The sequence below is a fragment of the Corvus hawaiiensis genome, chromosome 14 (assembly GCF_020740725.1).
Source record: "Corvus hawaiiensis isolate bCorHaw1 chromosome 14, bCorHaw1.pri.cur, whole genome shotgun sequence".
Taxonomy (NCBI): Eukaryota; Metazoa; Chordata; class Aves; order Passeriformes; family Corvidae; genus Corvus; species Corvus hawaiiensis.
In genome coordinates this window covers 18,810,068-18,837,529 of record NC_063226.1, presented here as the reverse complement: position 1 = coordinate 18,837,529, position 27,462 = coordinate 18,810,068, and the positions used below count along the sequence as shown (strand labels likewise).

The 27,462-nt window shown below is 57.5% G+C and overlaps 1 protein-coding gene across 13 annotated transcripts in view; it reads right to left on the bottom strand.

The window, feature by feature from the left end:
• Positions 1-27,462, bottom strand: part of DLG3 (discs large MAGUK scaffold protein 3) — a 77,913-nt gene that overhangs the window by 7,821 nt on the left and 42,630 nt on the right. For 7 of the 13 annotated variants that reach the window (XM_048318378.1, XM_048318381.1, XM_048318389.1 and 4 more), the window contains 12 exons: positions 22,655-22,705; positions 19,500-19,624; positions 18,860-19,029; positions 18,349-18,485; positions 17,882-18,026; positions 17,579-17,738; positions 13,905-14,061; positions 13,417-13,519; positions 7,905-8,019; positions 4,168-4,344; positions 3,417-3,492; positions 2,745-2,844 (listed from right to left, as the gene is read on the bottom strand). In XM_048318378.1, coding sequence (XP_048174335.1) covers positions 2,745-2,844; positions 3,417-3,492; positions 4,168-4,344; positions 7,905-8,019; positions 13,417-13,519; positions 13,905-14,061; positions 17,579-17,738; positions 17,882-18,026; positions 18,349-18,485; positions 18,860-19,029; positions 19,500-19,624; positions 22,655-22,705 — 1,516 coding nt within the window. Of the gene's footprint in view, positions 1-1,005; positions 1,052-2,744; positions 2,845-3,416; positions 3,493-4,167; positions 4,345-7,904; positions 8,020-13,038; positions 13,112-13,416; positions 13,520-13,904; positions 14,062-17,578; positions 17,739-17,881; positions 18,027-18,348; positions 18,486-18,859; positions 19,030-19,499; positions 19,625-22,654; positions 22,706-27,462 lie in introns of those variants that run through there. The other 6 variants (XM_048318380.1, XM_048318382.1, XM_048318386.1 and 3 more) reach the window with 2 other exon arrangements.

The following is a 27,462-nucleotide window of genomic DNA, read 5'->3' as shown; positions in this document are numbered from 1 at the left end:
GGCAGGAGGCACGGGGGCACCCCGGCTGTCACCCAGCACTACTGACCAAGGGCAGGACAGCACTGGCCTCCCGAAAAACCTGCAGCCCAGCACGCACTGGGACGAGTCTGTGCCACATGGGCAAGGGCGGCATCTTTCACCCTTTGCTGGGAACCCGGGGGCATGCAGGGGGATGCTTCCAGGAGAAGACAAGGATGCCAGGAGGGCCTGCCTGGCAGACGTGAAGGCACTGGGCTTCCCAGGCCGAGGGAAGGTGGAGTGCACAGGGAGGAGAACGCTGGCAGGGGAGCAGGTGCAGCATGCACACAGCGGGCAGGGGAGGGCACGGCTGTGCCGGCACAGGGATGGGGGAGCCTGCCTCTGGGGATGGGGCTGGGACGCACAGAGACAAGACAGTGACAGGATGGGACAGGGTTTGGGGCTTTGCTTGCTCAGGCTGATCCTAGTGCTGCGACCACCCCGCAGAGGCTCGCTGGCCGCTGCCTGCCCCAGTCAGGCTCTGCACTGGTCAGGGGGTGCGGAGCCTGGCAGAGAGCTCATGCCCCAGCTGAGAAGATCATGGGGCTCCTATCATTATTCTGCAGTTCTGGGTACGGGGTAACCCAGAGAAACGTGGGAACGCCTCAAAATGTTGTCCCCCACCCCATTCAGAGCAGGCCCACCATGGCCACTTCCCACCCACACTGGCAGTGGCTCCGAGTGCTAAAGTAACAACCAACCCAGATAGGAGCAGGAAGAAGAGGATGAAGAGGTACAGCTCACCCTGGGTGCAGCAGGCACTTCAGGCATGGCCAACCCCCCCACACAAGCTCCCCCATCCCGTCCCACATGCAGCAGAGGCACCTCAAGCCCCGCCGCCTACGCCGGTCCCCGGCAGCAGAGCAGCACCCGGGGCTCCTCCTGCCCCGCACCCAGGGAAGCTCAGCTGCCCCGGCCAGAGCCCAGCTCTTCCCCAGGCACCGCCAGCCACAGAAAGGGAACAATGTGCATTGGAATTCAACTTACTCAGGTTCTTTGCTCCATAATAATCGTCACTTAACCCAGGGAAGTCCTGATTTCACAGACAGCAAGAAGGGGGAGAGGGGGAGAGAAGACAGCGAAGGAAAGGGGAGTCAGAGGGATGGGGGAGACAGAGCCAGACCAGCATTAGTGACAGGAGTGCAGAATGGCCTAGAGCTGCAACTGCAAGTGAGGTTAAATGTTTTCAGAGCTGACACCATCAGCCCGCTGCCAACGTGTTGCCTTTTGCAGCTGGACCTTTCCTCCCCCAAGCTCACCCTCTCTGCCAGAGCACCCAAGGGCCACCCTGGGTCTGGGGAGGGCAGGGCAGCCACAGCAGCATCAGCTGGCACCAAGCAGTTGCAGCCCTGAGCTGCTGGCACAGGGGCTGAAGCGTTTCTCCTCGTGGAGTGTACTGGCATGGCACAGTGGCTCTGTGCTTCCCCAGCACAGCCTGGCCTCTCTGGGGCCAAGCACAGCCCGCAGTCCTGTAACACGTGGCAGGAGGACACATTTTTCCCCACCTGTGTGTGTCAGCTGCCCCACACCACAATGCTTGCACAGGCTGTGGAAATGTCAGGCAGAGATCCCCCACTGCAAGCTGGGATGGACAGTGGCAGAGCACAGGGAGGGAGCTGGCTGGGTGTCTGTGGCACAGGCAGGTAAAGAGAGTGGCCTGCCCCATCCCATGCTGTGTCACCTCACTGCAGGGCCAGCCAAAAGCGGGCCCCCAGCTTCAGCATGGATCAGACTGGAGCCCAGCCGTGCCCAGGCACTACTAGAGACAGGCAGACATACAGACAACCTTCAGCATGGGCCAGAGGCTTGTGCTATCTGCTAAAATCACTGGAAGCTGGCACCAGCCTGGCATGGGCAGCAGAGAAATGCAGGCAGCCCTTGGAGCAGCCCAGCAGCAACCTCCTGCCTCTGTATGACACCCAAGACACCCCAGAGGAAGGAGATGTGTTTGCTGCACTGGCACTGGAGCACAGACACAGCTCTGCCTTGTCCACTGCCCTTTTCCAGAGGTTTGAGCACTTCCAGCCTGGATGCTTGCCAGAGGAGTGGATGCAGTTCACCACTCGGAGCAGGGGTTGGGTTTGGTGAACAGCTCCAATGCTGCCCACATCAGGATTTGGGGCAATAAGACAAACGCCCTGCCTCCGCCACCTCCCAGAGTGGCAAGAGCTGTGGAGCCCAAACATCTGCAGCCAACTACCAAAGATGTGCCTCAGTCATGGGTGGGCAGCAGGGTCATGGCTCCCCCGTGTCCACAGGGCTTAATCTGCTGGGAAGGGCTCTCCAGTGGGAACATAGAGCTCTAAGTCACTTCTAGGGAAGATGGAGCTGGGACCTGCCCAGGCCCTGAGCCCTGAGAGGGACAGGAGAAGCTCTGCAGAAGAGCTCTGCCCCTCGCTTGGAGGGAAGCAGGCAGAGGGAGGGAGCAGAGCCTGCAGCAAAGGGGGGAGAGCAGGGGGAGGCAGAGCAGGGAGTTGGGTGGGTGTCAAGTTGGATGAAAAGATGAAGACATTGAACATGAGAGAAAGGAAGGGAGTGCCAGCCTGCAGCTGTTGCTTTCGTTTCAAGCTCCAGTTTCTCCCTAGCTGCTGGCACGACTGTGGAGCACAGACCTGAATACAGGCAGGTGCCAGGACCCCTGGCTATGGAAATATGCTGGATCTCTCCCCTCAGGGCAGGCGACCTGAGGGTTGCAGGCTTGCCTTCTCTGGCCAGCTGCTACTTACGTTCCTGTCCGCTGCTCTCCTGGGCCAGGTTCTCTTTGCTCTTGTAAAATGGAAACTTTCGAGAGAGGCGAAAACTCTTTTTACGTTTCGTTTTGATCGACTGAAGAACATGGAGATGGAAGGGAGGACAGAAAAAACAATGGTGTTTAACGCATGTGGGGAAAATTAAAATGAAGAGACAATGAGGAGCTGTGTCAGGGCAGTCACCCTCAAATGAAATCATGGAGATTACATGAGAACTGTAATGCAGGAAAAAAATTAAGCATGGAGAAAAACATGTGGTAGGGATGCTGGGAAGCTGATGGGGCAGTCAGCAGCTCTGCAGGGGTAGCCAGGCTGTTCTTCCTTGCTCGTTGGCATGTTAGGCACTGCTCCTGAGGTGTGAGGGTGGCTACCTTCAGCAGCTGCCTGAAGGCACCTCCTAGCCATGGGCTCTGCCACCCTATCACTCCAAACATGGGTCCTTCCCCAATACTTTCACACCATCCTGGGCTCCTCTGCTCAATCACTGCATATTCACGGAGGTTTTGTGCCAAGCAGATGTGGGCCTGGGGCAGGTCCAGTCACATAGCTCTTTGCATTGGGATTGAGGAGCTTTTGCTGCTGGGGCTCATCCTGACCTCACCAGTTACCAGCTCCAGGTGCCCCACTGAGCCCCAGATCAGCACTTACCCTGTTGGACTCAATCATGCCAGTCCTGGCGTGGAACTTCACCGTTTTCAACCGTGCTCTCTCCTTCTTTTCCACCCTGATCAGGAGAGAAAGAGTTGCTAGTCCCATGCGTGTGCCCTCCATGCTGCCCATGTGGCTCCTCAGGCAGCTCCAGGCACCCTCGGGTGGTGGCCCCATTGGCAAAAGGCAGCTCCTTCCCAGGGAGGGACAGGTGTGGAGCTGCCTGCCCAGGGTCTGGCCAGGGCGAGTGTCTGCAGGAGCAGGAGAGGAGCCAAGCCAGCCTTCCCAACAGGGATAGAGGACAGACTTGAGGCTGGCTTTGCAGACCTGAAGGCAGCAGCAACCAGCTCCTCTGCTCCCTATGATTATTCACCTCACAGTGAGGCTGTGAGCTGCAGAGCTGGGCAAATTGACAGAGGACACGAGGAGCAGCCCACACTCACTGCTGTGACTCTGCTCTCATATGGAGACCCAGACTGGCTAACACCAACTCTCCATCCCCACAGGGACCACAGAGGGGGCTGACCACTCCCCTCCTCACCTGGAGTCTCACCCAGCTTTGGAGAACACCTCCCTAGGGAGACCAGCACATAGCCCCAGCTTAAAACCAAGGTGCCCTGCACACTGCCAGGTGGACTGGGACCACAAGGAGATCTCGGCCTGAGCAGAGCCCTGAGGGCTGCAGGGCTTACAGAGTTTGGGGAAATCCTGGGGTCACTGCGTGTGACAGCTCCTGCTGATGGCCACTCACCTCTTCTTGCTGGGGATGACCCCGATCTGCTCGCTCTCGCCGTGGGGTGTGACGAGCCTGGCTTGCCACCACTCGTCATCGGAGGCATTGATGACGTGCAGGATATCCCCATAGGAGAAGCTGAGTCCCTGGCTGGGCAAGCAACTGTCCCGGGTCCGGTCATAGTCAAAGAGGGCTCTGTGGAGGAGCAGAGAGAGCGATGCCTTCTCTGAGCATGGCCAGGCAGCGAGGGCAGCAGCACTGACAACCTTCTGGGGCACTGTGACCTTCATACCTTACAGGATTTAAACCCAAACCCTGCCAAGGTGAGCAGTGCTGCCAGCCCCAGCACATCCCTCGACTGGCAGGCTCAGCACAAGCCCTGAAGAGTGCAAGGCAGGAACAACAGTGCTGGGCTGAGAGAACTCACTGCTGACCTCAGCTGTAGGATGCACACGAGCCATAGATGCACTGAAAGAGTCTGTGGTTAGTGAGCAAGCCAGGCCCAGAGCAGCAGCCTGCAGGAGGGCTGCTCCCCACCATCCCTCTGTGGCTGTGGGGCCAAGGAATGGGATGGGGAATATCAGACCCCACTGCTGGTGGGTGGTTGCACAGGCAGAGACCACCAGGCTTTGAGCACAGAGCCTGTGAATTAGGAATGCATCTCAGAGTATATATATCTGCTTCCACGACCGATCCTTTTCATACTCCTAAACACCTCCCCTGAGAACAGTTTATTTGGTTTAAAATTATCTTCAAATTTAAACTAACCAGATATAGAAAAGATTTTGGTTTTTTTTTTTACTAGAGGAGTGCTAATACTCTTCCTGCACACATACATCACACACAGCACTGCAGCCTGTACCATAAGCTGCTCTCAGTGGCTTCACCTGCAACTCGTTCTACTAATGTCAGATCACAAACTGCGTCTGCTTTGACGCAGCAACTTGCAAAAAGACAAAGAAAGGGAAGAGCCACTAAAAGTACTGGCAGCACAACCTCTATATTTGCTCCTGGGACACTGGCCCACAGCCCAGCATGAGCCCAGGCACTGCAAACTGGATTGCTGCTGGTTTAATCCTGGCCCTAATAAACCTTCTTCAAGCAGGAGAGACATCCCCTGTTCTGCTCATTACCCCCTTCCACTGTGGGGACTCTGAAGAGGGTCTAAAAGCACACTGTAAGTGGAAGGGCTGAGGGACCATATGGCAGGTCCCTGTGGTGCAGCAGAGCTTGGAGGGCATTTCTGCCAGGGGAGTGCTGGGCTGTGAAACCTTTCAGGGCACTTGGGACTGGGTCTCGAATGGGAAGAAGGGCTGCCCCACAGGGAGGGCTCTTTGGGACAACACCCAGGCTGCCCTATGCATCCAGATACATTCAGCCACCAGATCCGTTCTCCTTCCCCAGTTTGCTCAGGGCTGGGGCAGCTCCTGTGCTCATTCCCTCTGCAGGGCAGAGTGGCTGGAGCCGGCAGCAGAGCACCAATGGGTGATTTGGCCGGAGGTAATCAAACCTTGCAGGCAGCTTCTGGCCAAAAGATAAGGCTGCATTCGGCTGACAGGCCGCTGTGAGGTCAGTGCCGCTGGCCAAGGCCCTGGGGAACTGGTCAGGCCGGTTCCCAAAGCCAGGCAGGCTGTGAGGAGCCCTGCCCACTCCGTGCACCCTGCCCTGCAGAGCAGCGCTGGGCCCGCGGCTCCTCCCGCAGCAGCCACCGGCATCCCGGGACAGGCACAGCAAGATCTGTGCACGGGCAGGACACCTGCAAAGCCAGCTCATGAGGCATTTGCTACCCCAAGGCATGATGCTCCAGGACACCAGCCCCTGGCTGTGCTGGCACGTGGGACCCACCGTGGCTGGGAGCTCCTCCAGGTGCACAGGGGCCAGACGGCAGCTCCGCTCTGCCCCCAGACTAACAGCCAGGAGAGCAGATGGTTTGGCTGGAGGGCAGGGAAGCACTGCCAAGGCCTCCCATGGCTTCCTCCTGGTGTCCAGGCACAGTGCCTGCCTGACCTCCATCCCCACCCGGCACGGCCCCAGTGCTGGCAGACTTTGCCCTGCGGCAGCGCAGGCAGGCAACAGGCAGGACATGAACCCGCCTTGCCTCTGCCTGTGCTGCACAGCTGCAAACTCCAGCACCCCCAAATCGGCTCCAGCACCCCCAAATTGGCTCCAGGAGGCACTTGGGTGCCCGGCCCCAGCCCTTCAACAGCACATGGGACGCAATGCAGCCACTCAGGGCTGACTCAAACAGTTGGGTAGCAAGTCCTGTAATTGATGTCCTGTCCACAGCGCAGCAGCTCAGCTGGTTTCGGGTAAACTGTGCTTGAAACTACCCCGCCCAGAAGGGCTGGGGCAGCCTGGGCACCCGGCAGTTCTTGCAAGCACGTTTTCAGGGTGTGTGTCAAGCAGAGTGTTGTGAAGGGCCACGCTGGGGAAAAGCTCTCCCCTGGGATCACCGTCTCAGCAAGGCACAGACCAGCTCCACCTGGGTATGTGTGAGGGGACACAGTGCTGTGGAGGCCTCCAAAGCCCCGTGGGGGGATGCACCAAGAATTAAGAAATGCTAAGAGTAGTATGGAGGCAACAGGGAGCTCTCTGATTCACAGGAATACTTCAATACATGAGCACCTTTCTAGGCAGAGAACAGGCTCAACTCAAGCTGGGCCCAGCCTAAATCTTCCTCCACACATGAGGGTGTCCACAGGACAGCAGGGGAGTGAGGGCAGGACTAACAAGACGATGTTTATTCAACACTGCGCCCAGCTTGTCGCACACCCCCAGGAAGCCCAGAGATGCTAAATCAAGCAAGCTGCCTGCAGAGACTTGTGGGAAGGTGTGAACTGCAGGCACCCAGAGCTGCAGCTCTCCCCTCCTGCCATGCTGGGCTTGCAACATATCCACCACACCTGAAGTCCCTCTGCATGGAGCAGCCATGCAGTGGGACTTGCAGGCTGACTCATGTAGCCTCGGCCCTTGCCATCCTTCTCACAGGGAAGAAGGAGAAGCATCCCTTGCTCCTGCCAGCCTCACCTGCAACAGGCTGTGCAGGGCGAGGATTTACAGGATTATTTTAACTACCAAGTTAAAATTACTCATTAGCTCTCATCCCACTGGTGCTGCGGCAGGCAGGAGGTGGCAGGAGGCAGGCAGGGGCTGTCTTGTCCACACAGGACTTGCAGCAGTTTGAGCTTCATGGCTGTTTAACCCCTGCCTGCCTGTCCTGCACCTGGCTCCAGACCAAAAGTGCACTGAGGGCTCAGAGCAATAATCCTCCTAAGAGCTCATCTCCCATCCAGCCAGATCCTGCCACAGAATGGCAGGAGGAGACAAGGAGAAGCCTGTTAGCTGGTTTGAGGAGAGCGCCCTGAAAGCTGCCACAAGCTGCCTGGGGCAGAAGCAGGGCTGGATGCCCACCACTTCTAGTGGTCCTCAGTGCATTGGCCTGGCCAGCAGCCATCCTGGCTCTGTAGAGACCACTGCTTTCCAAACTGGAGCAGTCCTCAGGAGAGGCATTCAAGTGCAGAGCACCCAGCCTTGGCAAGCCAGTGCAAAAGCACTGCTCTCCCCGCTGCACCCTCCAGGCTTTGTGATGCATCCACGGCACTCACTCCCTCCCCGGCCCCTGACACACCGACCTCAGAGGCACTGCACAGCCCAGGCTGAACCGTAACCATCCCCCCTGCACCCCACGCCGTGGGGATGTGCCCATTCCCCCACCTGCCGGGAGCCCAGGAACAAGTGGGGCTGCGGAGCCTTACCGGACATAGAGCGATCTCTTCTCGCTTGTCCGCAGCGAGCCGGAGCCGGAGCTCATGCTGCTGTTCATCATCTGCTCCCGCAGGTCGTGGATCTTGGACTCGAAGCGGCTGTACTCTGTGGGGACAGGGCTGGTCAGTGCAGGCACAGCTGCCCCCGGGCTGATCCCCAGCCAGGCCTGTCCAGGAGGCATCTTGCCCACAGCCTGCCTGTCCCTGCACATGAGGGAGGGCAAAGCTAAAGAGGTTACAGAACTCTGCAGGAGTGCAGGCAGGGCATCTGGAGCAGGCAGCGTTCCAGCTGCTCCCAACCCCACCACAACTTCCCACACAGCAGCTCAGGCAAGGGCTGCTGTGACCTCCACTGCTGCTGAGCTGCAGCTTCATGAGGGAATGGCTGGGAAGGACTCGGCAAGCTGCTGATCTACAGAGCAGTTCAAAACACGCAGAGAGAGTGAGAGCCCCTCCAGGAGACCACTGCCCACCAGCTGGAGCAGCAAGACACGACCACAGCCATTGGGGGAGCCCCCAGCTACCGCCTTGCTGGCAGCAAAGACCTCCTCCTCAGCAGGAATGGGGAAAGGGAGGCAAAACACAAAGACCTGCCCTTGGCAGAGGAGCAGGGAGGAGGAATTCACCTTTTGCTTCTACATCCCAGCGGCAGAGACACGCAGGAAGAGCTGGGGAATCCTCCAGAAGACACCAGCACCTTCCTGCCAGGTAGCTGGGCAGGAGCAGCCGCCACCCCGGCGCCTGCTGCTGCGCCAGCCCGACCTTCAGCCGGGTGTAAAGGTCGGGCTGACATGCAGAGGGTGGAGGCTCCAGGCCTCCCTACCCAGGGCCGAATGAGGAAAGTGCAGCTGCGGCTCCAGGAAAGCTGCTGGCACTGCCACAGCCCACACTGCCAGATCTCACCTCGCACCCTCGATTTTGTCCCTTGGGCACATCCTGCAGTCACAGGTGAGAGAGGACCAGCCTCATCTGTGCTGTAAGACTTGCCTAGAAAACCCTACCCACAACCCAGTGGTTTAGACGTGGCTTGGGTTTTAATTCAGGGGAGGGGAGCACAGCAGCTCAGCTGTGGAAGCAAGCGCTCGCTGCAGAGCAGAGCCACAGCTGTGGAGCCACATCACATGGGGGGAGCAGCAACACTGCTCAGAAATGCTCTGTGGGCTTTGTTTGGGAGCCAGCCCCTCTCCCAGGGACTCTCAGTGCAGACAAATACGGAGTTGGGGTTACGGGATGAGGCAGCTGCAGCTCAGCATTTCCCGACTCTCCAGCCCTTCACTCTCCAGCCCTACTGCCTGGGTATCCCCCTGCTACACCCAGTTGCCAAAGATACATTTTTACTTAAGGACTGGGAAAAAGAAAGGCAATACACACAAAAACTGCTGAGTGGCACACAGAAACTCCATGTGAAGCCCCTTCTCCTGCCACACAACATCCAGAGTTGCTGCAACAATGGGCAGGGTCAGCTGCTTAGTGTGGAGATCATGAGAACTCCTGGCTGCCCCATGCCAAGGGGCACCCACTGCCTCACCTGCCTTCCTGCTGGCAGAGGAAAACACAGATGCAGCGAGGCACGGATAATGCCTATTTTACAAGAAAACTGAATTCTGACACCAAAGCAGTACCAGGGTTTTACGGAGCTCTCAGCAGAGGGGAGCGAGCTTCATCCCAGTCCACATCTCTTGCCCCACACAGCTCATGCTGCTCTGGAAGAGCTCATTCTGCCATAAACTCTTGTATCCCAGAGGAGCATCTGTCAGAAGTGGGTACAGCTTCTTCATAAACGCTCTTTGGTACAGAAGGGCAGTTTCCCCCAGAAAGCACCACTACAACCCTTGTCCCCAGCCAGGTCATTGCAAACCCTGCTGGGGGCACAGATTCCCTGCACACCCCACACTGCCTGGGATTGGACAGGAAACACAGGGCAAAAGGAGGTTTCTCCACCCCTAGCAGCAGGGTGGGGGTGTTGGGAGGGCAACTTGTGGGTGTCACTGCCCTGCCAGAAATGGCATATGCATCCCGCTGCATGCAGCCCAAAGTCCTCAAATGTCCCCATTTCAGCTGGGGCCCTCCATGCAAAGGGACTTTCCTGGTTTTGCTGGAGTGGTCACGCTGCTTGGAGAGGTAGGAAAAGCCCATTGACATGACAAGAAGCACAAACCAGGCTGGCTGCAGCAAACTGAATGACACAAGGGCTGCTCTGGCTTTAACTCCCAAAGAGCAAACGCAGTCCCGCCCTAGGAAGGGTTTTCCAAGGAGCCACCAACCCACACTTGCTCCAGCTGTGGGAGGGCACAGAGTGGAGAAGCAGCCAGCCCCAAAGCAAACCCGCTGCCTCCCTCCCAGAGCACAGGAGGCAAGGTTACCCCAGGACTGAGCAAGGGGTACCCCCAGGTGCTCTTAACTGCACACTAGAACAGTCTCAGACAATTACCAGCAGATCACCACCAGCAAGCCTTTGCTCCCTAACTTCGGGCCACCTCGACTCTGCACCTTGACTCTCTGTAAGGAGATCTCCTGTGCAGCTGAAACCCTCCCAGGAAGCTTGCCCAGGGTGCAGCAGGGAGGTGAGCCAGGGCTGACTCTCACAGTGTTCAACACGTTCAGGACATGCTTATCAAGACTGAAAAGTATGTAACAGGTGAGCCGGCACCTCTTGCTGTGAGGGCCATCACGGCGCTGCGCCGTGTGCCAGGATGTTTGCTCTCCTCACTCAGCAGCTCAATAAAAACACCTCTGTACCCTCCCACCGCTTCTCCCTTTCCAGGGTGTGGGTGTTCCTAGAGCTGGGCCTGATTCTGGCCCCTGGGGTGAGCTCCATGCTGGGAGTGGAGTCCCTGAGTGTGCACATGCTGTAGACCACTATCAACAGGCAGGGATCTCCTGCCTGCCCCAAGGATCCCAGAACCAGAATACACGAGTGTGACACACCTGCAAACACGCCCAGCAGAGCCAACAAAGCAGCGGGTCTGCATCTGGGCACCAGGAGACAGCACAAAGGGGAAGGCGTTGGCAGAGAGGGGAGCTACATTGGAAAGCAACTCCTGAGTACACATAAAGCCCTGTATCCAAACACTTCTGCCCAGGCCCAGGCTGGGCCATCAGCAGAGCACAGAAATGCTCAGGCACAGGTTTCAGCCCAGCCACTTGCAAAAACTATGCACAGCTTCAGCCTGGCATTTTAGCACCCTGACCCCAGACACCTTCCCTCTGCAGGCCCAGGAAAGCAGAAGGAAGCACAGCCATAGGGAAAGCTCAGAAGCTTTTAGAACTCATTGCACACCCCTGGAAGTCCCCTTTGAACAGACTGGCTCAGAGAAATGCCATAATGAGAATTTTTGTATTTTCAGGTGAGGAATATCAAGGCTTTGTTGCGTGGGGTGTGAGAAAGGGGAATTGCCAAATCCAAGCGCTGGTGATAGTGGCAAGCAAAGGTCAGGGGGAGAAGTGCTCAGAGGCAATGGACCTCACAAAAACTCAGGAATCATCACTCCCCCTCCTCGACAGAATGCAGCAGTGGTCAAAGGTGCTGGTATTCAGATGAAAGGGAGGATGGCAGCTCCTCTTTCTAGTCTTTCTTGGTTTGGTCTTTGCTTCTTTTCCCTCTTAGTGCCTGGCAGGACACCACAGGGAGGGTCCCTCATCCTGCAAGACCTGCACAAGCAGCCTCTCTGACCCCCTGGAGCCCCAGCGAGGTCAGACACAGAGCACATTGCACTCATCCAGCACCCCAAGGCAAGCCCTGCCCACGCTCAGGTACGAGAGACAGGTGCCATCCTCCGCCTCTGCTAGCGGGGAAGAACTTCTCAGATCCCCTTTTCACCAGCATCTCCTCCTTTGGCCATCTTACAATCCAGCTCTCCTGCTCTTTCCACAGCCATGATGAACACAGAAAAGGCAAACATGTGAGAGCACATGGGCCATCGAGGGGGCCCAGACTCACCCACACCCAGGGCTCACACCAGGGAGCTCTTTCTCCATGACTCCCAGCCCTTCAAGCCTCTTGAACCCTGAAGGCAACTTCCAAGATACAACAGTCTGTACTCCACAGCCACAGCGCTGCTTCCCAGGATGGCTGCAGCCCCTGTGCTGGGTGCTGCTGCCCACATGTGCCAGGAGCCATCACAGACATGGAAAGTCACTAGCTACAACACATTGACATTTCTGCCTCGGTCTAAGGGGGTTTCAAAACATCTTGTCCAGTTTGACATTTAAGAACCACTCTTGGTTGGTGTCTTTGCCAAATCTCAAGTGGCAAAGGGAGCCAGAAATACGAGAACATTAAGTGCTTCCTGGAAAGAAAGAGAAAAAAAAAGCCAAAACAAACAAACCCCACACCCACAGCACAGCCGGAGCAGCACCAGTGACTCCGCGCTCCAACGGCCTCTGCCATGGGATGGAGGAGGAACAGTGGAGACAGGGACCAGCAGGACGCTGCCCAGAGATGCCAGAGAGGAGGCACTAGACGAAGGGCTAGACTAGGGCGGGACACTGGCCTCCTTGGAGAGGACCAGAACTGCTGGTGGAGAAAGCCAGTGGGGCCCAGGAGAGACACCTTTTCCAGCGGCCGGGAACGGCTGCATCCCAGCACGTGCACGATGCCGCTCTGGACACGGCCGCAGCCCCGGGGTCAGCCCCGGCCCCTCGCTGCCTGGCGGGGCACCCTCCCAGCCCACGGGCCACGCTCCAGCGCTGCCGCCCAGGGAAGCTTTGTGCAGGCAGCTGCCGGCTCCCTTCCCGCTACCCCGGGCTGCCCATCCCGGGACCACCAGCCCCCGCCGCTGCCGAGGGAATCGGAACTCAGCGATAACGAAAGGCTACGGGTGGCGCCGCAGGTGGGATGCTCAGAGGTGGGGACGAGCCCCAACTCACCAGCGACGACCCACTTCCAGCCCCGCCCGCACCATGCTCACTCTCCAGGACGCCTGAGCCCCTCCGACCACGGGGTCCCTCCAGCAAGGCCCGTGGGACCCCACGGAACCGGGCCTCGCGGCGACGCCCTCCGCCAAGCAGAGCTCTTCCCCCTCCCTCGAAGACGACCCCGTGCCACCGAGCCCCCCCCCCCCCCCCGCGACCCCGATGCCGGCCGGGGCCCGGCCGGGCTGCCCGTGCGGCGGCGGGCGCTCACCTGCAGGCGGGGCGGCCCCGGCCCCGCACCCGCCCGGCCCGCACACAAAGCCGCGCAGGCACGGCCGGCGGGACGCCGCGGCCCCGCCCCTCCGCCGCGCCGGCCAATCAGCGCCCGCCCCGCCCCCGGGCCACGCCCCCCCGCCCGCCGGCGCCTCGCCCGCAGCCCCCCGTCCCGGCCTCCCGAGCCGCGCGCCGGCCGCCGCCCCGCCCACCTCATCTGCATATCCCCGCCCAGTCAATCTACATATCAACCCCCTCATCTGCATGCCCCGCCCGCCGCCGGCCCGGTGCCGCTGCCGGTGCCGATCCCAATCCCGATCCCGATCGCGGTCCCGATCCCGATCCCGATCCCGATCGCGGTCCCCCGTGGCGGTACCTTCGGGCCGGTACTGCGCGATGATGGTCACCGTCTGCCCCGCTCGCTTCAGCGCCGCAGCCGCCTGCTCGTGGGTGGCGTTGCGAAGGTTCACGCCGTTCACCTGCCGGGACAGAGCGGCTCCGCTGGACCGGACCCACGCGGGCAGGAATCGAGGGGGTCCGCCCTACGCCTCGGCCCCGCTGCCCCGCCTCTGTCCTGGTACCGACGGTACCCACACTCTCAGAGCCTCATCGCTCTGCCACTGTGCCCCCAGCACCATGCCTGGTAGCGGCACTTCCAGTACCGGCATCCCCGGTACCCGCCCCCGGCTGGCCCAGGCATCAGGGCTGCCCCACCGCAGGCACCCCGGGGCCGTGTCAACACACCGGCACCTGGGATGCAAACCACAGAACTGCGCTTCGGGTGGCAGAGGACAGGTGTCCTGTGGGAGCCCACCCGGGGCTGTGGGAGGCCACGAAGGGCCGGTGGGTGCCCCACCAACTCACCGAAAGGATACGGTCTCCCCTTCGCAGCTCCCCGCTGAGGTCAGCAGGGCCTCCAGCCAGGATGAAGGACACAAAGATCCCCTCGCCATCTTCCCCTCCAACAATGTTGAAGCCCAGGCCGGTGGAGCCTTTGTGCAGGATGATTTTCCGAGGCTCCCTGGAAGGACACATAAGGGACAGGGAGACATCATCAGGGTGAGGAGCAGCAAAGCTGGTGACAGGCTTTTCTGTGCCCAGGCTTTGTGGCACGTTGGTGGGACTGGAGTCACCCGAGTGCAGTCTAGTGTGACTCAGCCATCAGCACTGTGGAGACTGATAAACCAGAAGAGGTGCAGGCAGTGTGACATGAGACACAGCATGGACAGAGACAAGAGCATCCACCGTGAAATCACACACAGAAACACTGAACTGCATGATGGCATCAGATGCCATGAGCCAGGAGAGGGGGAGCAAGCCCCTCCACAGTATGACAAGTATGCCTACAACGCCATGCACTTCTTCCATGCGACAGACCCTGCACAGCTCAACAGAAGTCCTAAATTTTTTGATGATGACTTAATTCTATCACAGCTCAAACAATAGGCAGGCAAAAGAAGGAAGACTGCCTGGCATTGCAAAACTCCTGCGTCAATTTTCGTCTGGGAGAAAAACCCAATGTGATGGGAACAACGGCAGCTCCCAGCTCAAGCTCTGGATTGAAATAAGGAATAAGTGATGCCAGACAATTAGCACAGGCTGGTGGTGATTGTCAGCCAACATGATACTGGGGAACATCAGTGCATCTGCTGTGGCTGGATCCTGGGCACTTCCTTGGGTACCACAAGGACCAAAGACCTGAACTCAGCAACCTGATCAACCACTCACCTGCCAGGTATCAGAGGGAGATTTCTGGGATGTGTTAGCAGAGATGCTGGGGCCCAGGCACGGCATTGAGTGAGGGCACCCACTGTAGACCCTAAAATGTTGGCAGACTTGTACTAAGAGGACCCTGGGGCACTGGGGTGGTGGGGCTGGAATACACCAGAACCAGGAGGAGATCAGGACAGCCACAGAATTGCTCACTCAAAAGATGCTCAGCCGCAAATCCTCAAGATGTCACCAGTGCTTGGCTTACGGGCAGTTGTGAGGGGGCAGGGAGGGCTGCAGCCCTCAGTCCCTCTGCAGCAGAGCTGTGCCTAGGGCTAGAGTTCTCCCAGGGGAATAGGTCAGGTTTCTGGGTCTGCAAACCCTGCCTCCAACCAGGAGATGAACTTGCTCTCTCCCTTGGGTTTTGCTGCTGCCCAAGCAGTGTGCAGGAAGCACAACCTCCACTTGGTGTGGGGGGAAGTACGCCCAGCACTCATGAGGACCAGACAGTTTGGTGGAAGGTGAAGAGACCCTACAAGAATGAGGAAAGGAAATGAAGCCCCAGACAGGTCCATCACAGGGCTCAGTCATGACATGCACTCTTGGCTTCCATCCTCCTCACAGGAGGCATGACATGGATCCTCCAGGCAGATCCCATGCTGAATGTCACAGTGCTAACACTGGGACCTTGGCACAGAGCAGCTGAGGGGATCCTGTGGGGCTGTGCTGGGTCTGGGTTGCAGTGGTAGAGCTCACCAGAAAACAGATTCTTTGTTCCCAGCCCTAGGTGCTGCAGGACATGAGGATCTCTGGAGCCACATCCACATCCAAGCAGCACTTGTGCCCATGGGAGGGGGAGAGGCTGGATACTGGACCTCTGTTTTTCCTAAGGAATGGCTGGCAGGTGCCTCATGAGAAACAGCCTCTTTCTCAGGGCAGCTTCTGCCTTTCCCCACACCAGTAACTTGCATTTGGACCACACCGGTCCCAGTGCACAACCTTGGTGCCAACAGACCCGCAGCGATGCAGCTGTCCTGGGGGGTCAGCGATGCACACGAGGCTTTCAGCACTGTCCTGGGAAGGATGAAGGAAGTGCTGAGCCCACTGCAGGCTGTGAATCTGTTGGGTAGCACGGGGCTGTGTCTGGGCACGCTGGCCCAGTGGAGCCAGCCCATCCGCAGCGGGGCCCTCCACAAGGCAGCACCATCCTCTAGTGGCCACCAGCACGTGCTGCATCAGGGCCACTGCTGAGCCATCGCTGTGCCATTGCCACTGCCAAGCCACTACTGGGCCACTGCCAAGCCATCACTGTGCCACTGTCACTGGCAAGCCACTGCTGAGCCACTGGCAAGCCCTGATCATACCTCTGCCACTGCCAAGCCACCACTGAGCCACCGAAGAGCCATCACTGTGGCACTGCCACTGCCCAGCCACCACTGAGCCCTCAGGGTGCCATTGCCACTGGCTGTGTCCAGCCTAGGCTGGGTGCCTCTTTCTGCTCTCTAGCCCACAAATGGGAATGCTGGCACGTGTGAGAAGGGACACCCTGGTGGGACCAGGGTCCCTGGTGTGTTTTCCAAGCGCTGGGACTCAGTCCCTTCTGTGGTGCACTGTAATGGCAGACAGCACTGCTCCTGCCTGTGGCATCATCCCCCAGTGCCCTGGCAGCACAGAAGTGGCTACACCTGGTGAGGATGCAGTTCCAGAAACAGGCTCTAGAACCAGCATCGATGATGCTGAGACCAGCGGGAGAGGTGGGGTGTGGGTGGAAGGCAGTGCTGCACAGGTCACGGGCTGCAGAGGCACCCAGCTGTGGCTGAGCACCAAGAAGTGAGAAACCCCTGTGACAAAGATGAGTGCAGACACTCTCCAGGAGGTTGGCAGACCTGACAGCAGATGGCAAGTCAGGGTCTCCCACTCCAGCATCCACCACTGACCTGTCAAATGGGAGAATCCTGGACAAAGCTACCACATCTTCCACTGTAAACACACCCCCAAAACCAGCCTGCAACCTTGTTCCAAACAGCAGAGCCAGCCCTAAGCCTAAGTCGGATGTTGGTCCTTAGAAATCAGCCTAATCCCTACAGTCCTGGCCCTGGGGATACCACATTCAGAGCACTGGCCCCAAGGCTTTGACAAGAAGAGGGAAAGCTGTAAGAATCGGCTAGTAGAGCAGGACTTGCCAGGTCTTGCTCTCCCATTCTCAGCTTGAGGCTTTAGAAAAGTTTTATACCGCATTTAGGCTCAGAGCAATGTTTTCTTTGTGCTCCTCTTTATTTCCTGGCTTCAGGAAACAAACCTGTTCATGCAGCATAAAGGATTCTACTGGGGCAAGGGGGGCTGGCAGTCCTTGCAATGGCACCTGAGTGTAGGTGGTTTGGGATGCTGGTCTCGGAGCGTGGGAGGAACCCCACCTGTTTGCAAGGCTGTGCTCCCCCCGGCCCTTCACCCCCAGCACAGCTCCACCTGGGGACATCCCGGGAGCCCGTGGCACTGCTGGATGGCACTATAAGGGCAGGGAACACCTTTTATTCCAGGTATTGTAAAATAAGCAAGAGAACAAAGCTGAAATGCAGTTTTGTAAAGCTTGTGAAAGAGTAGGAGAGGGACTGGAGAGGGAGGGAATGCAGCAAGCCAGGGATTGACACAGCAGGGCTGGTCTCAGGGGGTGAGCACAAAGCTCATTATGGGGACCTCAAGCATTGCACCATGCACCTACAAATGGCCTTTCAAGGCTCTGCACTGGCAGTGGGGATGACTTCAAGCCGCCACAGAGGGAAAGTGAGGAAATGAGGAGCATGAGAGGGATGCTCATGCCTGGTACTCACCTGGTGAAGTCGTCGTCTCCGATCATGTGCCGAGGGACAGGCGAGTACCGGGATGGAGTCACCTGGGCAGGGATGGGATAGGCAGGCTTGCTCTCAACACTGCCCAGGTAGCCCAGACTGGAGTTATGGCTTATGTGGTTGTCAGCCAAGGCTGAGAAGGCTGCAGGGGAGGAGAAGGTCATCAGGAGCAGAAATCCATACACAAGGAGGACATGGAGACCAGCCCAAGCCCTGCTCCCCACCCCAACAAGCTCAGTGCCCCACAGCCCCGCGTGCCCAGCCAGTGGCCAGCGGCGTACGTACTGCTGGCGTAGTCGGGGGGCGCGTACATGTCGTTGAGGTGGATGTTGCCAGGCTTGGCCACTTTCAGGTACACCATGTCAGAGGTGTTCTTCAGAGCGGCCACTGCCTCCTCATGCCGCACGTCCTGCAGGTTTGTGTTATTCACCTGCCGGAGGGAAAGGGCTGGGTGACATGGCTGAGCAGCAGGGCAAGGACCAGGGCAGGGACCAGGGCAGCTCTGCAGCAGTGATTTTCCATAGGGGAGGTGCCCCAGTAGCTCCAGAGGCATGGTCCCATGGCCTTGGGTTTGACCCTCCTGCCTGCAGCCTTTGCTGTGCCTGCCCTCCCACAGCAACATCCCAGCAGGAGCTGCGGGGAAGAGGTGTGAGGCTGCTGACAGGACAGGGGCTGGGGTTCAGGATCAACATCGCATCACAGTGGAACCTGTTCAGCTCTGCCTCACAGCTGGCTGTGGCCATGGGGCTTACCGCAAGCAGCCGGTCCCCGATCTGCAGGCGCCCGTCCTTTTGGGCAGCACCTCCCTCGATGATCTTGGTGATGTAGATGCTGTTGTCCCCAGGGATGTGCTGGTTCCCGATGCCCCCTGCAATGCTGAACCCCAGGCCTGAGGGAGAGTGAGAATGCAGGTGAGGGACAGACAGATAAACAGAGCTCTGGGCTGGCACCACAGCCCATGTGCCTCGCTGGGCTTCGCACCTTGCCCAAATCCAGCAGGCAATGGGGGACCCCACTGCTGCCTGAGGCCAGCCTGGCCACCGTGCACTGCACTGTGGGTCTGTCCCATACCCTGTGCCCCACAGCATCCCATGCTGCTGGGTCACCCTGCAGCATCCTGCACTGTGGTGGTGCCTCCTTGCATCCCACATCCCCCATGAGGCTGCCCTGCATCTCATGACATCTCACACCGAGGGGTCACCCCACACTGTCCTGTGGGGCAGTGGGGCACCCTTGCCAAGCAAGCCAGAGTGAGGGGTTCACCTTTGGGGCCCTTCATCAGGTTAACCTCCATGATGGTCTCTGGTGGGGGCTGCCGGCGGCGCACCACAAGCCGCACCACGGGGCCTGCTTCCTTCAGGGCCTCCACAGCTTTGCTGTGCACAACCTCAGAGACGTCCACGTCATTCACCCGCAGCACGCAGTCGTTCACCCTGTGGGGACAGGACGGCTCTGAGCATCCCTGGGGAACCACCAACCCATGCCACCCTCCTTTGGTCACCTGTGCCACTCTCCTCCAGCCACACAAAGGAGAGCTGTTCAAGCTGGTCAGATCCTGCCCTGCTGGGATGAGAGGGGTCCCTCCCAAAGTGGGGGAGAGCACAGCTGGTCCCTTTAGTGCAACCCTGATGGAGATGGGAGATGAGAAGAAAGGCTGGATCCCTGCCTTGAGCTGTAGCAGGATGGATGGGAGCAGGAGCCTGATACAGGAAGGGGAGCAGGGGTGAATACAGACAGGAGGCTGGTGGCCAGGGATGGTGGACATCCCTGTCTTGAAGGGATCTGGCTGTGGGGAAGAGATATATGGAGGCCAGGGACCATGTCAGGAAAAGGGGTTAGGCCTAGAGGGTCCATGCAGAGATGCTGGGTGACACCCTGGCTGCTCCCCCAGCTCTGTACTCACCCTAGACGGCCATCCATGGCTGCCGCTCCCCCGGGGATGATCTTGGTGATGAAGATACCCGGGTCATCTGGAACATGGGGGTTGTCAATGCCTCCCGCTATGCTGAAGCCGAGGCCGGAGTTACCCTGTGGGAAATCAAACGCCGCGTCTTTCCCCCATGGGCAACTGCTTGCTGCCAGCCTTCCTTAAATGGTTCCCCCCAGCCGCGGGACCGCCTGGGGCACAGGAGCCCTTACAGCATCTGTCACACCCCGGGGTGCCCAGCTCAGGGGGCAGAGGGATGCTGGCCAGAGGAGAGGCCGGCGTTCCTCAGCTGAGTGCTCAGCACAGCAGCGTGGAGCACGGAACAGATGGAGTGGGAGAGTGAGAGCCGCCGAGGACCTCCCTCACCACTGTGTCTCCACGGAGAGACTCTAAGGCAGGCGGGGAGCTGGGGGAAGAGGAGGTGGTCCTTGGCGGAGAAAACCTCCCCTTGCTGGCTGCTCCCCAGGAGGAGACACTGATGCTGCAGCCTGCACAGACCAGCGGGGATTGTGCCAGTCACCAGCATCTCACTCCTGCCCCTCTGCACTCTGGGATGTAGCCCTGGCATAGAGCCAAGCCGGGGACCAGCAACACTGATGACAAAATATACAGGTTTGGGTGGAGGTGGCTATCAGGAGGGAGTGGGCTCTCCAATTCTGCCTCCTTTTCCTCACAGACATGCCTGGAGCATCACTTGAACTTCTGCTGAATTATGCCTGGGGGGAATGCAGGGACCACAGCTCATCTCCAGGCCATTTCTGCAGCATCTCAGGAATGAGTGGCTGTGGCCCTGTGCCACCTCTCCCACTTGCAGGATCCCCATTAGTGACACACTCACAGGCGCTGCTTCGAGATCTGTGCTTGATGCAAGTGGACAATTCCTGCCTTTTTTGCTCTGCCTTGAAAATCAGACGGCTCCTCGCCGTGTTTCCTCATGCGGAAGAGCTGACACTTAGTCACATACTATTGTGCCTGCCTCTCTCGAACACAAGTGGGCTCAGGCCAAGCTCTCCTGGCTGCCCATGGCGCCACTGCTCAGTGGGAGATGATGGGGTGCTCTGCTCTTCCAGGGGACCTGCGGCCGGGAGGGCCACACTGGAACTCGGGCTCCCCGGGATAATTTAGCACCAACAGCCATCTGGGGCTTGCACTTTTCCCCAGCAATTTTGCCCCAGCATCAGCTCCTGAAGCGATGCAGAGCTGACTTTATGATGCTCATGACACAGCACCAGGAGCCACCAATGCCTGTCACCGTGCAACACTCCCGGATGCTCTCTGGCCAGCTGGGATTTGGCTGGCATGTGGCACGGAGGCATTCAACGGTAAAGGGTCTGTGGCTGCTCTCTTTCCTCTAAGCTGGATTCTGATTACCCTGGGCCTAGCTCGAAAAAGCTCCTTACTATCACAGAGACCCAGCCTGGCCACAGCAAGGCAGGTGAGACTGCAAAATGATCTCCAGCCATTCGTTGTGCCTGTCTATGGAAGGTCCTTTGCTAGCTACAAAACCTGGAAATCATCTGGGAGGTGCCAATTTTTATTCTGATAAACCTCAAAAAGGAGTTCAAGGGATTTCTTAGCTGATATCAGTGTTGATGCCAGGGTAGCTCCTGCTGTTGACATATGTATGGTGGGTAAAACACAAAGCTGTGTCCCTCTGCAGATTGTGTTTCTGCTATTATTGTCCCAAAATGCTGCTGCATTTACCTTTGTCTTTACAAGAAAGACAAGGATTACTAACAGTGACTGACCAGCCATTTTGGAGTGCACTGGGGTCAATTCTGGAAGCCTCAGCAAGGGGACAGCCTCACCTACAGGCAGCAGAGTGCTCCTCCTGCATTAAGACAGGATTGTTGGATCCCACTGGGGACCAGGTGAAGGGGAAGGACCTAGGTATGGTCCATGCTAGCCCAGACTGCTAAGCACTGAAATTCCCTCATGGTTTCTTGCTGTTGGAGAAGGAATTGCTGCCTGGGGCTCTGAAATGGGGGCATCAATGAGTGTTGTCTCTTTGTGTGGTCCTGCCAGCTCTTCCCCTGTTCCCATTATGGGCTGATGACAGAGGATGCTCTGAAGAATCCCCGAAAACAAGAATTTTGCCTGTGACTTGGGCCCGGAGCAAGAAGTACTTAGCCCAAAAAGGGAAGGATCCCCTGGGCTGGTGTCGTCAGGCACGCCGGGGAAGCTGTGGGTGAGGCAGCAGCCCCAGATAACCTTCCGTCCACCCACCTCCGTGATGCAGAGAAAAGGAAAGGAGGGAGATGACTAAAGGCAGAGAGGAACAGAATAATGAGCGATGTGTCTTCCCCTGCAATGCCGGCCACGCGGCGAGGCTGAGCCGCCTGGCACAGCAGTGAGGGGGAGGCAAGGTGTGCTGTGAGAGCCGCGGGCAGCCTCCCACCACAGCCATTCCCAGCCAGCAGGGCTGTGCCTGCCTCAGAGTAAACCCCGGGCCAGCTTTTCCCGCTCCCTCTCCATTCCCTCCTCCCCTGCTGCTTCCTGGGCAACAAGAAAACCCTTCTTGCCCTGTGTGGTGCTGGCTTGCCCCTGGATAAATCCCATACGTGGCGGGAGGTAATTTCAGCCACGGCTGGTGTGGTGCACGCCATCACCTCTGTGTTGCCAGCGAAGAAGAGGCTTGAGCAGGAACTTCCCCTGTTGTGATTTGTTTTACTAAAAAACCTGGTTTTAGACCATATACCCGAGAGGGACAGGGAGCCTGGTGGCAGGGTGACTTCGGTCCTTCTGCCCAGTTGTGGGGTGCACCCACCTGTGTCTGCACAAGCAGAGCCCTCCACACCTCTGTTTTCTGACAAAGGCAATGACAAAGAGCCTCCCCCCATACTCTGCACTGATGGGTTTGTGCGGGTGAGGGTGTGAAAGAGGGACGGAAGGGAGAAGCCCTCCTCCCTCCCTTCTGGAGGGGTGCGGAGGGGGAGAGGGGAGCAGCAAGCCCACCCTGGTGGGAGCCAGGCTGGCAAAGCAGGTGTGACACCCACGAAAGCCTCCAGAGAGAGCGGGGAGTAGAGACCAAGCTCTCCCCATCAGCTGTGCAGGGATGCGTGGGGGGCTGGCTGTGCCGAGGGGTGGGCGAGTGGGAAGAGGCTGCTGGTGGGTGAGTAAGGAGTACTTACCCTTTCCAAGACGATCTCCTCATATTTGAACATCCCATCACTGCCATTCATCTGGAGAGAGGGAGACAGCGTGTTACGACTCTCTGCTGGTCCTGGGGGAATTCGTTTTTCCCCTCTGATAGCTGAACACGAAGAATCCAACCTAAAAGCTGCATCATCACCACTGAAAAAACCTTAAATGCAACTGCTTGAGCCTGCCCTGGAATTAAACCATGTGCTGCTTTTTTTCCTGGGCATGAGCCAAAGCCCACTGACTTTAATGCACTTCTGTGCAAAGCCTTTATTCTCCCAGCTCATTTCTCCAGCCATGAAAAGGAACACAACCGAAGGCACAAAAAGAAATAACACCTCCGTTACGCGGCATATAATTAACCTCAGGAATTCACTGCTTGAGGAAGGGAAGAGAGGGGGTCGGTCCATTTAAAGGGAAAAAAATGTCTGTACAAAACAACATAATAAACACCTTTAGCAGCTTATATTTTTTAAATCTTTTCGTAGCATGACTGTATTAACAGGAAATTCAGAATAATTTATTCTACGAAATTAGTTGGGTGCGAAGGAAACAAGGTGTGAGAGAGTGGGGCACAGTAAGAGGTGAAAATATTGTGATGCCCTCATGTACAAAAATGGTGTAGCCTGTCTCAGTGCTGTACACCACACTGATCCCCACGCTTAAAGGTCTCCCATATCCAGAGTACCAAAGCAGAGCTCTTGGAAACATAATGAATAGAAACAAAAAAGGATGCAATTGTAGGCTGTAAAATGGTAAATGTAGAGTCAAAAAAAAAAAAAAAAATCCATTTTCCTCATAATGAACGATGCACAGGAAAACAAGGCAGCAGTTTCACTCCAAGTCATCAGGATCAGGCCAGAAACAGCTGCTGAGGTCTAAAATTTAGCAAGATTTGCAATGCAATTGGCTACTGAAACATCCAACGATCAACAGCAACAGTTTCAAAGAAAACTGAGTTGGAAGGGAACCCAAAGCGTTTTGGAGTCCAACTCCTGGCCCCGCACAGTTCCCCAACAATCCCACCATGTGCCTGAGAGTGTTGTCCAAATGCTCCTTGAGCTCTGGCAGCCTTGGGGCCATGACCATGCCCTGGGGAGCCTGTTCAGTGTCCCACCACCCTCTGTGCAAAAATCCTTTTCCTAATGTCCAACCTAAACCTCCCCTGACACAGCTTTATGCCCTTCCCTCAGGTCCTGTCACTGAGCACCTGAGAGAAGAGATCAGTGTCTGCTCCTCTGATTCCCCTCACGAGGAAGCTGCAGACTGTGGCGAGCTCTGTCTTCAGTCTCCTCTCCTTCAGGCTGAACAAGCCAAGTGACCTTACCCTTTCCTCACACAGTCTCCTCTAGATCCTTCACTACCTTTGTAGCCTCCTTTGGACGCTCTCTAATAGCTTCATATCCTCATATTGTGGCCCCAGGACTCAAGGTGAGGCTGCCCCAGTGAGAGCAGAGCTGGACAATCCCCTCCCTTGCCCGGCAGGTGATTTGGTGCCCCATGCACCCCAGGTCAAAGTTGGCCTTTTTTGGCTACTGGGGCACACTGTTGACTCACCTTTTTTTTTGGAGGGGACTGAACTCAATGTCATAATTTGAGTCACTCTGGGAAACAAGGGATGGGACATGGGTAGTTCTGTATGAAAAGGCAGAGGCAGCAGAACCCTGGAGCCAGCAGGCAAACATCTCTCCCACTGTGCAGTCCTGCCTCTGCCTGTGGCCTCTGGACAACGTGCAGGGTTCCTTGTCTGGGTTTTACACCCGTCATTAACTGATGGCTCATAGATCATATGGAGCCACTTCCTGTATACGCTCTGAATCCCAAACTGGAGCTGACATGCCTTTGGACACAGCCTCATGTGGCACCAGCATGCTGGCTGTGTCCTGCTTTCCTAGCTCCTTGCTATCTGCCCCTGCAGAGGCACAGCCCTGCCATCCTCCACACCCCCACAGTGCTGGGTCATTCCATGGAGGGGACAGCAACCATTATTTATGCTAAATCCATCATCTGACACCACAGAAGAATAGTCAGCAAGGCAACAGTGAGGGCCTGTTATAGGTAGGAAGAAGAAACAGGAATTTTTCTAGATGGCAGCAATGAGGGGCCCAGGTAGAGGAGAAGTTCTGCAGGACAGGATCTGGGACAGGGCTGTGCCACCTGTGCCACACAGCCTCATCCCCTGCCCTGGGAGGCCAAAGCAATCCCACACCCTGTACTGTGCTTCAAGGATGAGGTTGGGCAAAGAGACAGGAATGAGGCTCCAGGGAACACAGGCTGTGTTGTCCATCCTTGGATGTGCTCTGTGCCTGGCGCCTCTCAGTGACAGGAAGATTTCAGGGGACAGTTCAGGGTTGGGACATCCAGATACTCCAATAGTAGGCTGCTCAGATCCTCCCAGCACATTGGGAAAGGCCTTGGCCAGCTCTTACAGGAGGCTCTTGCAGCAGAAAAGCAGTGGAAGTGGTGGGATTAACCCACAGCAGGATCCTTGACAGCCTCAGAGGGACAGGGACATGTGGTCAGTGCCATCTTCTGCCACAGTGCCAGCCTGGGCTGTGTCCCTGTGGGCAGTGGGGCAATTGCTTCCCTTGCCACAGGTTCCCTCTTTGGCATGGGCTGCCTTTCCCCCCTCTCATCCTCCTGTACTGACTAATCCTAAATGCAGCCGGCTCGCTGGCCTGTGCCACCCTCACAGCCTCCCCCAGCACAGCCTCCAGCCCATCCCCTCTCTGCAGTTGGTATCCCAGTGCGTGGGGCGCGGCGTCGCCTCTCCCCGCCTTTCCAGCAACTCGGATTCCTGGCACCCTTTGCTACTACACACATTGTCCTCTCTGCTTTGGCATTCAACACAGTTGCCACACAGCCAGCCATATGCACACCCACGGCCGCAGAGGAACAGCATACACATCCCTCCGGGATGGGGATCTGCAGAAAGCTGTGACAATCTGTGAGCCGTGGTGAGAGCCAGCCCCGCCGAGGGAGCGGCCGCTGCCAGCGGCACCCGGGGTGCACCCACAGCCCAGCACACAGACCCCGTCAGACACCCCGGTGCTGCCAGGCAGCTGAGGCTGGGATAGCCCCACTCCCCAAATCTCCAGGCTGCCAATGCAGAGCAGTGTTTTGCACTGCTCCCAGAAAACCGGTGGGGTAGGTGCTTGCTTGATGCGGCGTCTGCTGGGAGCAGCCTGTGCTGGCCAGGCATGCTGGGGTCAGCCAGGCCTGACCATGAAGTTTTAGCTCCGATTATGTTTCCAAAATTCACACCAGTGGAATGCCAGTTAATTGTACAAGGAAGCCAAATGAAGAACTTAATATATACCACGTAACCAAGGGAACAAGCCAACAAAGCAAACGTTCCAGCGTTGGAAAATCAAATACCAGTCACTCACTGACGGCAAAAACCTCCCCATGATACCCACCAGAGCTGCCATGACCTGGCACTGCTGCAGGCTGTTCCCCCTGTCCTTCACCAGTGCCCTGTGCTCCTCCCCAGTTCCTGTTTGGGGCCATCTCCGGTGGGAGGATGCCTGGCTCCATCACCTCCAGGCAGGGAGAGCACACCACACCCTGCTCTCCTCTCCTCGTGTAACACCTGCAGAGCTGACAGGAGTGTCAGGGGCTAATTAGCTGTTCCCAGCATATCCTGATCCTAAGCATCGTCTGGTTTCTCATGGAAAAGAGTAAAGGTATTTTTTTCCAGGCTCTTCCCATGCAACAAGCCCACCTGAGGGCTCAGGAAGAGGCGCCTTTACTGGCCCTCTCCTCTTTGGAGCAGGAGGGAAATAGTTACCGATGATGGCATTTAGATAATCAACAGAAGGCTGCAGAGTTAACACTCATTTGATAAACAGAAGAGCACACACCTTCCAGAGCTACTGCAAGCTGTCTGCAGGCTCTGCTGGCCAACACCGCAACAGCGCACATGGAACACCCCTTGCAATTTGCTAGAGAGTAAGGGCTTGAGGTAGGTTTTTTCAGGGGGTTGTTCGGCCTTTTTTTTTTTTTTTTTTTTGTGGTGTGGTTTTGCTTGTTGGCTTGTTTTTTAAATAAAAAAGAAGGCCAGATTTAGAAGACAAAGATCAGGTTCCTCAAATGTAACCCAGATAGCCAACTAGGCTGTAGGAGGAAATAACCTGCAGGAAAGATAACACTGCTCACAGCCCCTTTTGGAGCAAGATCCTGCCCATATCCCGTGCTTAGGATGCGATGAGGACAAGCACTGGGACCTGCTGGTGGAGCAGCCACTTATCAAGATAAGTCTGAAGACTGGAGAGCCAGCCCCTGGTTGTGCCAGCCAGCCCCGAGTGTGGAGGGCACCTGGCGATGCCCCACACCTGCCCTGTGCACAGGGAAAGGGGAGAAGCCCTGTGCCAGGGCAGCGGGTGCAAGGGGCAGCTCCCTGCTGGCACGGGCACTGCCAGCGCTGGCAAGGGAGAACTCTCCCTGCCTGCACATGGCAGGGGGCCCAGGGAAAATAGGTCAAGAGCTCCCTCCCTTCACCTCCCCGTGTCCACGCATCCTGCCGCAGCACTGAGACCTACTGACTCGCTTCCAGCTACCCCCTGGCCTCAACCCCCTTGTGTGCATTGCCCACGGTGCTGGCCTTGTGCACAGAATGAATAAATGCTCTATTTCTGGTCAGCCTTTTGCCAGAGGGCTGCAGGGACCAACCTGCCGAGCTCGGGCAGAGTGAAGGGGTTTGCAGCCTGACAGCCCCAGCAACAGCTGGGAGGACACCACAGTCATGCTCCCTGCAGGAACTGGCAGTGAGATGTGCACTTGGGACCAAAGTGTGAGG